Here is a 12,241-nt window from a genome sequence, read left to right on the forward strand (position 1 = left end):
GGAAACTCATTGAATTAAAAGGTGTGTCCAAACGTTTGGTCTGTACTGTATATGTATGACTATTGTTGGATTTAGCTGTCAAGTTGTCAACACAACGCACTAAATCTTAAACGTACGACTGATATATAAGAGAAAAAGGGATGCAGTTTTTTCTTCTAATTGCCAACACTAAGACAACAAGACAAGATCCAAGTGCATCACATTTCACAGGTTAGCAAAGGTTAGAGAGGGAAGTAGGTCAGCTATGCTAGCTTGACTTTGACAACCTTAACATTTAGATGTGCCGCAGAATTCGGTGATTCAGTTCAGTGAACAAAACATGCAAACACAAATACAGAGGTTCCTGTTGGCTCCTGGTTGGTTGGAGTTTTCATAAATAATTTTTAGTGATGATAAAGCTGAGTTTTTGTGTGGATGAAAGGTAATTTGTTTTCCCTGAAGTACGTGTGGACTAGGCCTTAGTCTGGGTTTACTTTGACTACGTCATAAAGGAGTTGGGAAACATTTCAGGGTTTTTTCAGAGGCTTCGAAACTGAGCGCATGCAGAAAGAAAGCATTTGAAGGTACTATTGCTTCGATCAGCAACGAAACCACCGTGGACCCCCCCTTTAATTCATTGCAGAAATCCTCATTAATTATTACACATTCCCTCTTGTATAGATGCAAAGTGCAAAAACAGAAAAGAAATTAAAAAACAGAAAATACAGAGAATGATATCAGTGTAAGAGCCTAAAAGAAGCATGCTGGCAACCTCTGAATATCTAACGAGTAGTTAAAACAATTCACATGATCTTGGTTTTTTCCCCCATTAATCAGATTCAAACCAACGTAAATGAGTCAAACTTTAAGGATGCTACCTCTTTCTTGCCTATAGATGGAAGTATTGTACTGTACTGTAACATAAATCCAATAAAAAGAGAGGAAAAGGAAGCAAACAACCATCAACACAACTCTTACACCAAAAAAGCCTCTTGGGACGTTATTTACAAATGGAGCTGTCATGCTTTGTAAGGGGTCCATTTAAAAGTTATCGATACACAAATACAACAAGAAGTTTTTCTCTTTTTTTCTCAGTACTACTGTTTCCGCAGGCAAAGTCACAAATAAAGAGTTTGAACAGATTCTTTGGACGTGGACGTAAACACAGAGTAGAAGATTGAAACAAAAAAAATGGTGGGGCTAATGAGTAAAATCACCTGGAGCTTTGCTATAAAGCTCCAGGTGCCGATTGGCGTCATCCTGTTCTTCCAAAGGAGGAAAAGTCAAAGGACACAATGATAAACTTCATCTAGAGTCAATCATTTTATACATGGAGAGAGTAATGTCTTGCAGTGACTTACAAAGGACGGGACTTACGGCTTGTATTTGATGGAGGAGGAATGAAGGAGCAGAGGAGACAGGAGGGACGTCGTTTAGTCTAGAATCGTAGAGAAGGGCATGTTTTTATGGAGGTTCGGGTTCTGAGAGTGTCGGTTGCGGCTGCGCACGGAGCTAAACACCATGTTGCAGCCGGGGATTTTGCACTTGTGCATCTCGCGAAGGTGCACAGTCTTGTAGTGCACACGCAGGGTCCCTTTGTTGCTGTATACCTTGTGGCAGATGTTACAGAGGATCCCACCGCTGCTGCCATTACTGCCCCCTGTGGACGAAAGAAGGAACGGCGACGAGGAAGAGTCCAGCCCCTCATCTTGTCCTCCTTTGAGTTCTGCGGTCTCATCCTGATGTCCGCCTTCCGCCCGCCGGGAGAGGTCCTCTCCCTCGCTGTTGCCCTCCTCCTCATCCTCTTCCAGGTCATCCAGGAGGATGCCTTCGTCACTGCCGTCTTCAGACTCGTGTGAGGAGTGGATGCTGCTGCTGGACTGAACACTGGACGTGGTGCTCAGGTCCAGCACCATGTAGTCGTCCGGCTGGCCCCGGAACAGGCCGTTGGTGTGGTGGTTTCTAAGGTCGTGGTTGAAGGGATGGCGGGGGTATTCGTTGCTCATGTGGGAGAGGGGGTTATGGGTCAGGCCAGGGAGGCCGAGGGCGGCTCCCCGGAAGCCCATCCTGGCCATCGGGTCCAAACCCATGTGGTGCCCGGCGTAGAGCTTGGCCAGAAACTCGGCTCGCAGGTCCTTGGGCAGTGGCGTGAGTTGAGGGTCGAGGACAATGTCGTCCAGCTCTTTGGTCAGCAGTTTGCGGTGCAGGTTGATGTTCGAGCTGTGCCTGGCGTAAAGAGAGAGGCGGTTAGAAATCAAACCCAAACAAAAACAGTCAGTCTTAAAGGGGCGGCATTCAGTCAACCAGCTATGTTACCGTTAGCCGTTATAAAAATGATATAAAATTTTACTTCATGACTTAATGCTTGGAAATTGGGTCTCTGTTTCTTTAAGAAGCTCCTGCTCTTTCTGAAACTCAGACTACAGGAAGTCATCACAACATGGCTCCTCTATTAACCCTTTACCAACATTTTTACCTGAGATGTATTATGAGGATCTGTAAATGTGTAGTTTCAGTTGTTTGCTAATTTCTGCTGGCTAGTCTGAAGGAGATGAATAACTGAAGAAAATTTGTATTAATATGAGCTACAACCACATTTAATTTCCCTTTGGGGTCAATAACGTATTTTTGAATTTGAATTGAATTTGAATGGGGGAAGTTAGTTAGCTTGGAAACTGCAGCTCAGAGGTGGAGCAACGTCTTGGAGGCGGGGCTAGGTCCACCCAGGCGTTTTGCTCAGCTGAATGGTTGCCGTGGAGATTAAAGGATTTCTCAAACATGGATGAAAGAATCAAAGCAACACCTCAGGTATGTTTTAGATGAGGGAATAACATCAAAAACATACCTGGCTTTACAACATGATGTAAAACTAAAAAAAATATTTTTTATTACATGATACTGTCCCTTTAAACATGGCACTGTGCAAAGTTTGACATTTTCAGGGTTTTTTTTCTTTTAAAGTTGTCTTGATCAGAGATTCTCTGAAGGCCTTTCAAATCGTTTGCTGTTTGTCAAATGAACAATATCTGCGAGTAATTCCTGTTAGCAGCCAGGAAACCTGAGCGATGCGTCGTCCTTCAGTTCATCGTCTACCCTTTGCTCTTTTCTATCAGCTGTCGGCTCACCGGGAACCGCCTGTATTACCCTGAGGGTCTTTGGTGGAGAAGCCTCCAGAGATGCACGGAGGCATCGGATTCACACAACTTTCTCTGACATGAAGTCTATTATTATTTTTCAGCTTAGGTGCCAAAAGGTTGCGCTAACCTCAACACTCTTCAATAATTACTACTGCAGGAAAAAGATCTGGAGCCAATAGAAAGTGTTCACTCATAATTTTTTCAAAAAATATTTACATATTTGTTTTATTAGTAGGTTTCTTAATATATATATATATATATATTTTTTTTTTTTATTTTTTATTTTTTTATGTCACATTAATCATCTTTGGATGTTTGTGGAACCAGATTGGAGTCCAGTTGGCCTAGACCAGAGGTTCCCAAGCAGCTTTAGCTTCTGGGTGGAAACAAACGAATGCTAACAGAAACGAATGCTAACAGCGCTAATCGCTAATAATGTGAATCTATACAGTTATTTCTTGTTTTGGTTTTCTTAAATCAGTAAAATCATGTTTTACAGCATCTTTTACTGTATCATGATGTCCTGTAGCCTTTTCATGTGACGATATAATATAAATCAATATTGATCAATAGAGATAAAATATCTCTAATTTCAACTGACACGCAGACCCAATTTTAAACTGGTTGCAACTTTTTTATGAATAATTCTTAGGTTGGAATTATGTAGGTCAAAGGTCGTTCACAATCCCAAGAGCCATTTTTACTCTAGTTTTTGCTAAATAAAAGCCGTTTAGAGCCGCTAATGTGACACGACCTCTGGAAAAAAGATATCTTATGATTTTTGAAAAATATCTACAGAAAAACTCTTAACATTTTTAAAGAACCATCATTTTATTTTTATTGAGTTTAAAATAAAACAAAAACATAAAAGCCTTGCGGAAAGACAATGGGAGGTTTTTATTTATGGAAAATTATATTTTAAAAAAAGAAAAATAGATGTAGAAAAATAGTAGCTGCACTTTTAGAGTGATTTTATTGTGGAAATAAAAAAAATAAATTACATTTAATCACAGTTGGTTCCTTATTGTTTTAGCAGATTGCAGTCCTCTGGGGTTTGTTAGCAACAAAAAAGGTTAAAAGGTTGCAACTGACCACTTTAAAACTTAAAAATATTACAAGAAAGTTTGAACATTGAAGCAAAATTAATAAACCTAACATATCTAAACATTATTCCACATTATAGCTATTGTTTTAATTAATAAAAACACAGAAAGCTAGAGACAGAGCATCCTGCTACTGTTTACCACTGTCAGCATGTCTGCTCTGCTCAGCCCTCAAATCCAATAGACTCTGACTCAATTAAATAGTCCACCATATTGAATGGGAGTTTATCAATTGATTTGAGCAGAGGTAATGTGATAATCGAGGGGAACTGGATAGCATATTAGCACGAGGCCCTGACAGCATTATCTCATTGGTTGAGTATTAGAGGTGGTTTAATCGAGCACCTCGATGAACACGTCTTCGCGTTGAGATGGAATTAATGAAGATGAGGTTTTTTCTAATCCCTCTCTTCAAACAAAACGTAACTGATCAAAGAAACGCAGCAACAAACCATGCTAAAGCCGGGACACAGTTAGCGACACCGGAGCTAACACACAAAGCCATGCTAAACAGTGCAGGGAGCAGGCCTGTCGCAATAATTAATCAATTATTAAGATCGATCGGAATGACTTACTGGTTTTCTACCAAAAACTGGATGATGAAAGTTTCCGGTCTGGTATTTTGGTCTCCAATAAACTTTTTTTTTTTTAAGGATAATTTTGTTGACAAAGATTTTATAGTTAATTTTATTTGTTGTTTCAGTTGTTTTGTTGATCTATTTTCGATATTTAACATGTTCCAGCGATAAATATTTATTAGAAGGTAAAGTTTATTGACCTTTGATAGGTTGTTCTTGCATCACTATACCATTACCATTAGATTACTTGAAAATAGCCTCAAAACAACAATAATATCATTTATCGCAATAAGTTCTGGGACAAATTATCATCCAGGAAAATTTGTTATCACGACAGGCCTAATTCCTTTTTTAACTCCAATTTCACAGCTGCTAAGAAAACTTTAAAAAAGAGGAGAGAGGTGCCCACGTTACAATAAAAACTGCATAAAAACACAGAAAGGAAACTTAAGCAGACAGTATATAAAAGGCCTGCTCCTCTCACACACTCTGCGCCTTTAATGTGAAGGGTTTCCATGCAGGGAGGGCACATGTGTGTAAAACACAATAAAATAAACGAAAGAAAAGAATAAAAGATCATCCTGGGCAGGATGGGCAAAACATGGAGTCACAATGGATTGTAGAGCTTACCAGCAGTGGCAGGGTTGATGCAGTCAAAAAGGGTCCCTTTCCTTTAATTATTTACTTCCCTATCCGACATTGTCCTGCAAGAGGTAAACATACATTCATTTCAGGGACCCTTTTCTTTTCTGTGAGCCAAGCAACCAGGAGCCCGTCCACTCGAGCATCGTCAGCATGGTGAATGGGGGGTGAGGGGGAGCGTGGCGAATTGATCGGCCGTGGCTGTCGCTGCACGATGTTCAAACCTTCCTGTGTCTCAGTGGAAAACTGACAATATTTTCCCCTCATATGGTTTTCTTTATGAGTGTAATGTTGGACGGAGAGCCATGTGGCGATGGATCATTATCAGTGTTTTCTGTGTTTGGGCTGCTGTGAGTGTTGAGGGGGGAGCCACAGGCTTTTGTTTGGGTGCTGGTAATGATGCTCAGGTAGGCAGGCCCTTTGCAACAACATCTCCATGTCCATAAAAACACCTTCACACTGCTAATAAGCTCTAAATTAATTTGTTAAAGTCAAACAGGCTAAAGCTCAAGCAGTAAAGCTTAAAATCCTTTTCAGACAATAGAAATGCAAACTTCGAGTCTACGATGGAGTGTAAGGGCCAGACTAAGAAAGAAAAATACAAAGTCATAGTGTTATAAAAATAAATGACTAATATTACAAGAATAAGATCCTAATATTGTGAGAAAAAGTCTTACAAGAATTAAGTCATACTGTTATGAGAATAAACGTGAAATTATGAATGAAGTCGTAAAATACCAGAATAAAAAGAAAACATAATTATATTATGAGAACAAAGACTTAACAATTCGAGAATAAACTCATAAGTTGTATGAAATGTTTCTTGTACTATTGTGACTTTATTGTGATTAACAATAAAGCTGAAATAATACAAGAATAACGTCACAATAATACGAGAATAAACTCAAAATATAATAGACTGAAGTTGCAAAAAAAAAGTTGTAAGATTTTTTTTTTCATATTTTTACACATCAGCATAAATCGTTATCCGTATCAGGACTTTGAAACGTTTGTGTCTATCGAGGCTCTGACCTTTAAAACGACTTTCTTTTCATTTTTATGGCGGCTTTACTTTACTAATAACTTTATTCTCATAATTAAAAAACAACAACCCTCTTAGTCTGGCCCGAATACTCTGTCGTGAAAATCACATTATTTAAATGAATAAAAATCTTAAAACTACCAGGTTGCTTCTTCACAAGAACTTGTAAGCAAAATTCAACACGATTTTACTGTAATTATTTACAAAACAAAACAAAAAGCAGCTTGTGGTCATTTTAATGACCTCGATTTAACTTGTGTTGTCAGGATAAGTGAACTGCGTCCACATTATGCCCTCTTCTCTTCATTTATCAGATTTAGATCCGCCGCTCCCCTCCGTTCCTCCATCACTCCTCTTCAGTACGCTTCATCTTCCTCCCCCCGCTCCCTCCCCAGCGCCTCCCTGCTGGCCGGTAATGCGGCTGGCAAACCAATTCGGCAGTCTCATCTTCGCCCAGCAGACGGGGGAGGCCTCCGCAGGGAGCCGTGCAGAGGAGGCAGCCTTTCTGTCCCAGTCACCGTTAATCATCTTTAGGTTCATCTGATGGCCCTTGCCCCTGGTCTCCGTGTCGGAGCGAACGTGTTCGGATTCGTACCTAAATGTGCTCATGTTGTCTAAATGGCTCGTAATGTGTAAATGAGATGGAGAGCGGCGAGGTGTCGAGCTGACGCTGCCGGTCCTTTGTCTTCGCTGTCGTTCGGGGCGTTGTTATGAGCTCTTAGGTGAGTGGGAGGACGTGGATTTTACCCACATTCATCACTCCGCCGCACGGTTATAATAGCTCTGGGTTTCTCAGCATGGTTTACCTCTATTTTGTTGGTTTTAATTAGTTTTTACAGTGTTGTTGCTAGTTTTTGTGGTAGTAGTTACAGGTTTTCTAAAAGGTCAAAGTATTGTATTGTGTTTGTGTTTTGGCCTGATGCAATAAATCAATTAAATTAAAATAATCATTTCCATGATGATTATTTCTCTATTTTTCTTCTCTTTCTACCAAAAATGAGAAAACTAGTCTTTGATCTGGTTCTTTGGTCTCAAAGAGACACCATAATTCATTTGATTGGTTTTGTTTATTTATTTTGGATATTTAAAATCCAATTCCAGTGTTAAATGTTTATTAGAATTTAAAGTTTAATGATCTTTGAGAATATGTTCTAGTTCCTTATATTACTAGAAAATGGTCGAAAAAACAACAATATCATCATTTATCACGATACCTTTTGACAGGCCCACTTAGCAGAAGATAATACATTTTCAAAAGTGTATTAAATTATTGTTGAACAACCAGCTGACGCTGGTGCTGCCGCCATTTTGCCACCAGGGGGAGTACGGAGCGACGTAATTAGCCGACAGTTGGCGTAAACTGCTTATTTGGGGAAGAAAAAGAAAATATTAATTTCTCATCTGCTCAAAAAACTAAAAAATAGATTCATAAACACAGAAACAAAGGATGTTGTATCTATAATTTTAGTATGTTTTAGTTAGCTTTATAAATGCACAATATACTTCCAGTTAGTTATAGTTTTTCTCAATTAATTACTGTTTTTATTTGCTTTGGTTAACTGTAATAATGTTGCTCTGCAGTGTAATAATAGTTTAGTTTAGTTTAGTTATTAATCGAGTTAGTTTAAATTAGTCTTTACAGTGTTTGTGCTAGTTATCAATAATATAATGTTTAGTTTTAGTAAATATTTACATCCAAGCATGAAGCGGATGAATAAAGAGCAGAGATGTGTTGAATATTAAATAATTTGTTTATTTTTGTTGTCTCTCCTGCTGATTGTTTTGTTCTTGCAAAGGTCTGAAATAAACATTAACCTTTAGTTTATTTAATCATAATAACCTTTGCTACTGTTTGGAAAGTTCAAACTTTCCAAACAGCATAGACTTCAAATTAAATTGTTCATTAAAAATGCATAAAACAAGTTGTGGGTTTTCTATGCGTTTTTCATCTAAGAATGAGGATTTTATTCTGCATTCTCTTTAAAATTAATCAGCAGTGATGTCTTTTTATTCACCAGATAGTTGGAGTGGCTTTTGCTAACCTATTCTCTCTCTGCCCTTTTGTTTGGGAGACCCGAACTCGGAGCCCACATGCCGTGAGGGGGCCGAGGGGAAAAGACGGGAAGAGGAAGGAGAGACTTTTCCAACATAATTAACCTTCACTCTCTCCATTTGCAGCGGCGCATGCAGGGACGGCGGGCTGCGCTCGGCTGCGTCGCGGGAACGCAGAAGATGGAGGACACCTGCTCACCGCGGCGACACGGAAACATGTCCAGCCTTTGGAGGTGAAGGAAGGGTAAAAACAGATCTGGGTTCTCCAAGCCCCCTAAAATAAACCTTCATTTGTTCTGCTTCACATTTAAAAACCTCGCGTCCAGAACCTGCTGGCTCAAGGCCGCGTTAAGTGAGTGTATTACACTGAGCGCAGATGTTTTACTGTGTGAAATCTGCTGTTTATTTATCAACAGTGCAGACTGAGCGGTAAACGGGTCCAAAGATGGCGTCATTTACTGTTTTGTTGCTTTTGGTGTATTAATATTGTGGACCAAACATAGAGAGTAGACCCGTCAGGACAAATTCAGCCATAAAACTGTTGTTTTGACACCATTTTCACCATATGTTACTCGGCCCTTGGCAGTTGGAGGTTACCATAGCAACCAGTAACTGAAAGTTACAGAAGCTCCTCCCCCTTTTTCTGTTCCCGTCCGTTAACTGTGGGATCAGCTCTGAGTTTTTTTTACAAGTATTATATATTAGACAGCTTTAATTATATACGGGGTTTTATATGTAACTTTGCCATGTTTTTATATGTATATTTATGACTGTAATCATTAGTCCGGTCAGGACAGCAAATTTTGTTGGATGATAAATATCCCCAGAAGTTGTTGCAATAAGGAATAACGTTGCTGTTTTGAGGATATTTTCAAGTAACGGCACAATAATGCAAAAACACATTCTCAATCAATAAACTTCAAATTCTGATGAGCATTTAACACTGCAACTGGACTTTAAATATCAAAAATAAAGCAAAAAATGAAATTAATGAAGTCTCTGTAAACAAAACTGTCCTTGTAGTTGAGAGCAAAGCACCAGACTGAAGACTTTTGTTAGTAATTTTGTAGAAAGAGAGAAAAGCTAAAAATTATGCAAACGGAAATCTTTGAGATCATATTAATTGATTTATTGAAACACTTACACGCGAACATCAAATTATCCAAAAAGACTGATTTTATCTCTTTCTCAAATACTATTTAAGTGAAATTAAGTGTTTTATCCAGCTTATTAATTGTCTCTGCTGCACAAACATCTGATTAGAAGAAAAAGGAATTAGTAGAACTTATTACATTTCCAAGCAATCAACGTTCAAGCAGCAATTTGTGCCGAATAAATCCGTACACGTAGTTTCTTGATCTTATCAGAGACAATGCTCTGATGAAAGCCGCTAAATGATATTCCTGTTTTATTGCTTCCACTGCTCTCAGATACACATTATGTCATTAAAGGATTATCCGGGGACAGATCTGATGAGTATGGACTCGTCTCAAAGCCTGGCTGTTTGCTCTGATTTTAGTTGTTTTGGTTCCTGTTTGAAGCTCAAACTCGTGTCCTGTTGCTCTAACAAATGTGTTTTTAATAAATAAATGGAGATCTATGGACATTCACACGGACGAAACGTCAGCATTTTGTCAGTTTCAGCTGAAAAATGCAGCTTTTCGCGTTAGATTTCTTTTAATGGCGATGTTGCAGGCAAGGTGTTTCACAATTCGAGAATTAAAAGAAACCAAAGAAAAGAAGTGTTTTAACTTGAAAGTGGTGAACGTGTTTGTGCAGGCTGGTCATAACAGAGGCATCCGCGACGCGCCACGGAGCGGCGGTGCGTGCCACGGTTAGAGCTGCGTTCACGGTTAGAGCTGCGTTCACGGTTAGAGCTGCGTTCACGGTTAGAGCTGCGTTCACGGTTAGAGCTGCGTTCACGGTTAGAGCTGCGTTCACGGTTAGAGCTGCGTTCACGGCTCGAAACAACAAAAGAAGTTCTAAAAGTTCAACTGAAAAAAGATGGGCGAAGTAGAAAATGACAGGAAAAACATTTTATGTTTTCAGATTTTCTTGCAGAGGAGAAAAGTTAAAGCAGACTTGTCAGGGGCGTCCAAACGTTTTGCCATTACACTGCAAAAACACACAAAAAGCATTTTTGGTGCAAATATCTTGGCACGCTTAAAATAAGACAAAACTATCTTACAAGTAGTTTTTCAGCAAGAAATAATAAATTGTTTCAAGTCAATAGTTCATTCATATTGATTAAAAAGTTCCTTTGGCAGATTATTTCACTTATAGCAAGAAATATTTCCCTTGTTAAAAGTGAAATAATCTGCCAGTGGAACTAGTTAATATTAAGGAATTATTGACTTAAAATAAACCCCAATGTGTGGCTGATAAAGTTACTTGTAAGTTAGTTTTATTGGATCTCAAGTGTACTGAGATATTTGCACCAAAAATACTTGTTAAGATTTTATGTTTTTGCAGTGAAGGTTCGAAACAGTTGAGCTGAGAAAACTCAATTGCCACAATATTGTGTAAAATGTATTTCTTAGGACATTTGTTTGTTTTTACCTCTTGAATAATTTACTAAATAGACAATATTGTAATAAAGCAAAGTGAATCTGTGAATTATTGTTGACAGAAATGTAAGCAGGGTAAATATTCTCCAACATGTTTTGGGTTCATTGTTCTCATTTTTACGTTGGGCAGAATCATTGTTGATAAAAGAAAATACTTTAGTCTGGTATCTGAAAACAAAAAAGTCGTTTAATTAGATTTTAGTTGTAGAAATCCTTCCCTGTGCTTGTAGAGCGAGAGGCCGAACAAAATAATCCAGAGGGCCACAAACGGCCCCCGGAGCCACCCTTTGGACATCCTGAGCGTGGTACGCAGCGTGTTGTGACATGCAGCTGCCATCAGCCGGGTGTCGTGTGGATCGGGGCGGGCGGGACGGATACGCGCTAACAAGCCCAGGTGAGCGCGGCGCATCACCTCCTGATGCGCTAATGAATGCAGCGGCTTGACAAACCGCCGTCACCGTTAACGTATGCGGCCTGATTTCACGGTGCAAAGGTGAGGCGGCGAGGGCAGGTAAACAACACGCTGCAGCTGGAAGCCTGGAGTGTATTTTTATATGTGTGTGTGTGTGTGTGTGTTTCTCTGCATCGCACTCTGGTCTCTAAACTTTAACTTGACACCAGGCAGATGTCCCTGAGTACCTTTTTAATTTCTTATTAACTAACAGATGTTAAGTGTTAATTTGTACAGAAAAACTTTGAAAGCAGCTGAGAGTTAAACTGACTTACTGCCACTTTGTTTCCTCTGCTGCATCATATTTTAAAGTAATCCGAATCAATAATTCTCCAGGGTTCTGGAAGGTTTTCAAAATGTTAATTTGACTTTGAGATTATAGATTTCTTTTATTGTTGACATTTGTTTTGTTTAAGTCATTTAACAAAAACACACAATGCTTTTCATTCCTGGTAAAGATCAGAAAATTATATATTAATATATTATATATATTACTGTATAAACTGCTATAAACTACTATAAAAACATTTATCCAGAAGGTAAAAACATAAAAATATTAGAATTTAAGAAAATCAGTGGTGCAACTATTATTAATTTCCCAGAAAGACTGAAAAGGGAATGTTTATTTATTTATTATTAATTTTTTAAATATCCTGAGGTCTCTTCTAGAGGAGAAAGACAAGAGAACAT

The 12,241-nt window shown here is 38.8% G+C and overlaps 1 protein-coding gene across 5 annotated transcripts in view; it reads right to left on the reverse strand.

Moving 5' to 3' along the window:
* Positions 1–454: 454 nt before the first annotated feature.
* bnc2 (basonuclin zinc finger protein 2) overlaps positions 455–12,241 on the reverse strand; it is a 221,528-nt gene continuing 209,741 nt past the window's right edge. For 4 of the 5 annotated variants that reach the window (XM_028016675.1, XM_028016673.1, XM_028016676.1 and 1 more), the window contains one exon: positions 455–2,205. In XM_028016675.1, coding sequence (XP_027872476.1) covers positions 1,413–2,205 — 793 coding nt within the window. In that variant the 3' untranslated portion in view covers positions 455–1,412. Of the gene's footprint in view, positions 2,206–5,427; positions 5,502–12,241 lie in introns of all 5 variants that reach the window. The other variant, XM_028016677.1, reaches the window with a different exon arrangement.

Source organism: Xiphophorus couchianus, chromosome 5 (assembly GCF_001444195.1).
Source record: "Xiphophorus couchianus chromosome 5, X_couchianus-1.0, whole genome shotgun sequence".
Taxonomy (NCBI): Eukaryota; Metazoa; Chordata; class Actinopteri; order Cyprinodontiformes; family Poeciliidae; genus Xiphophorus; species Xiphophorus couchianus.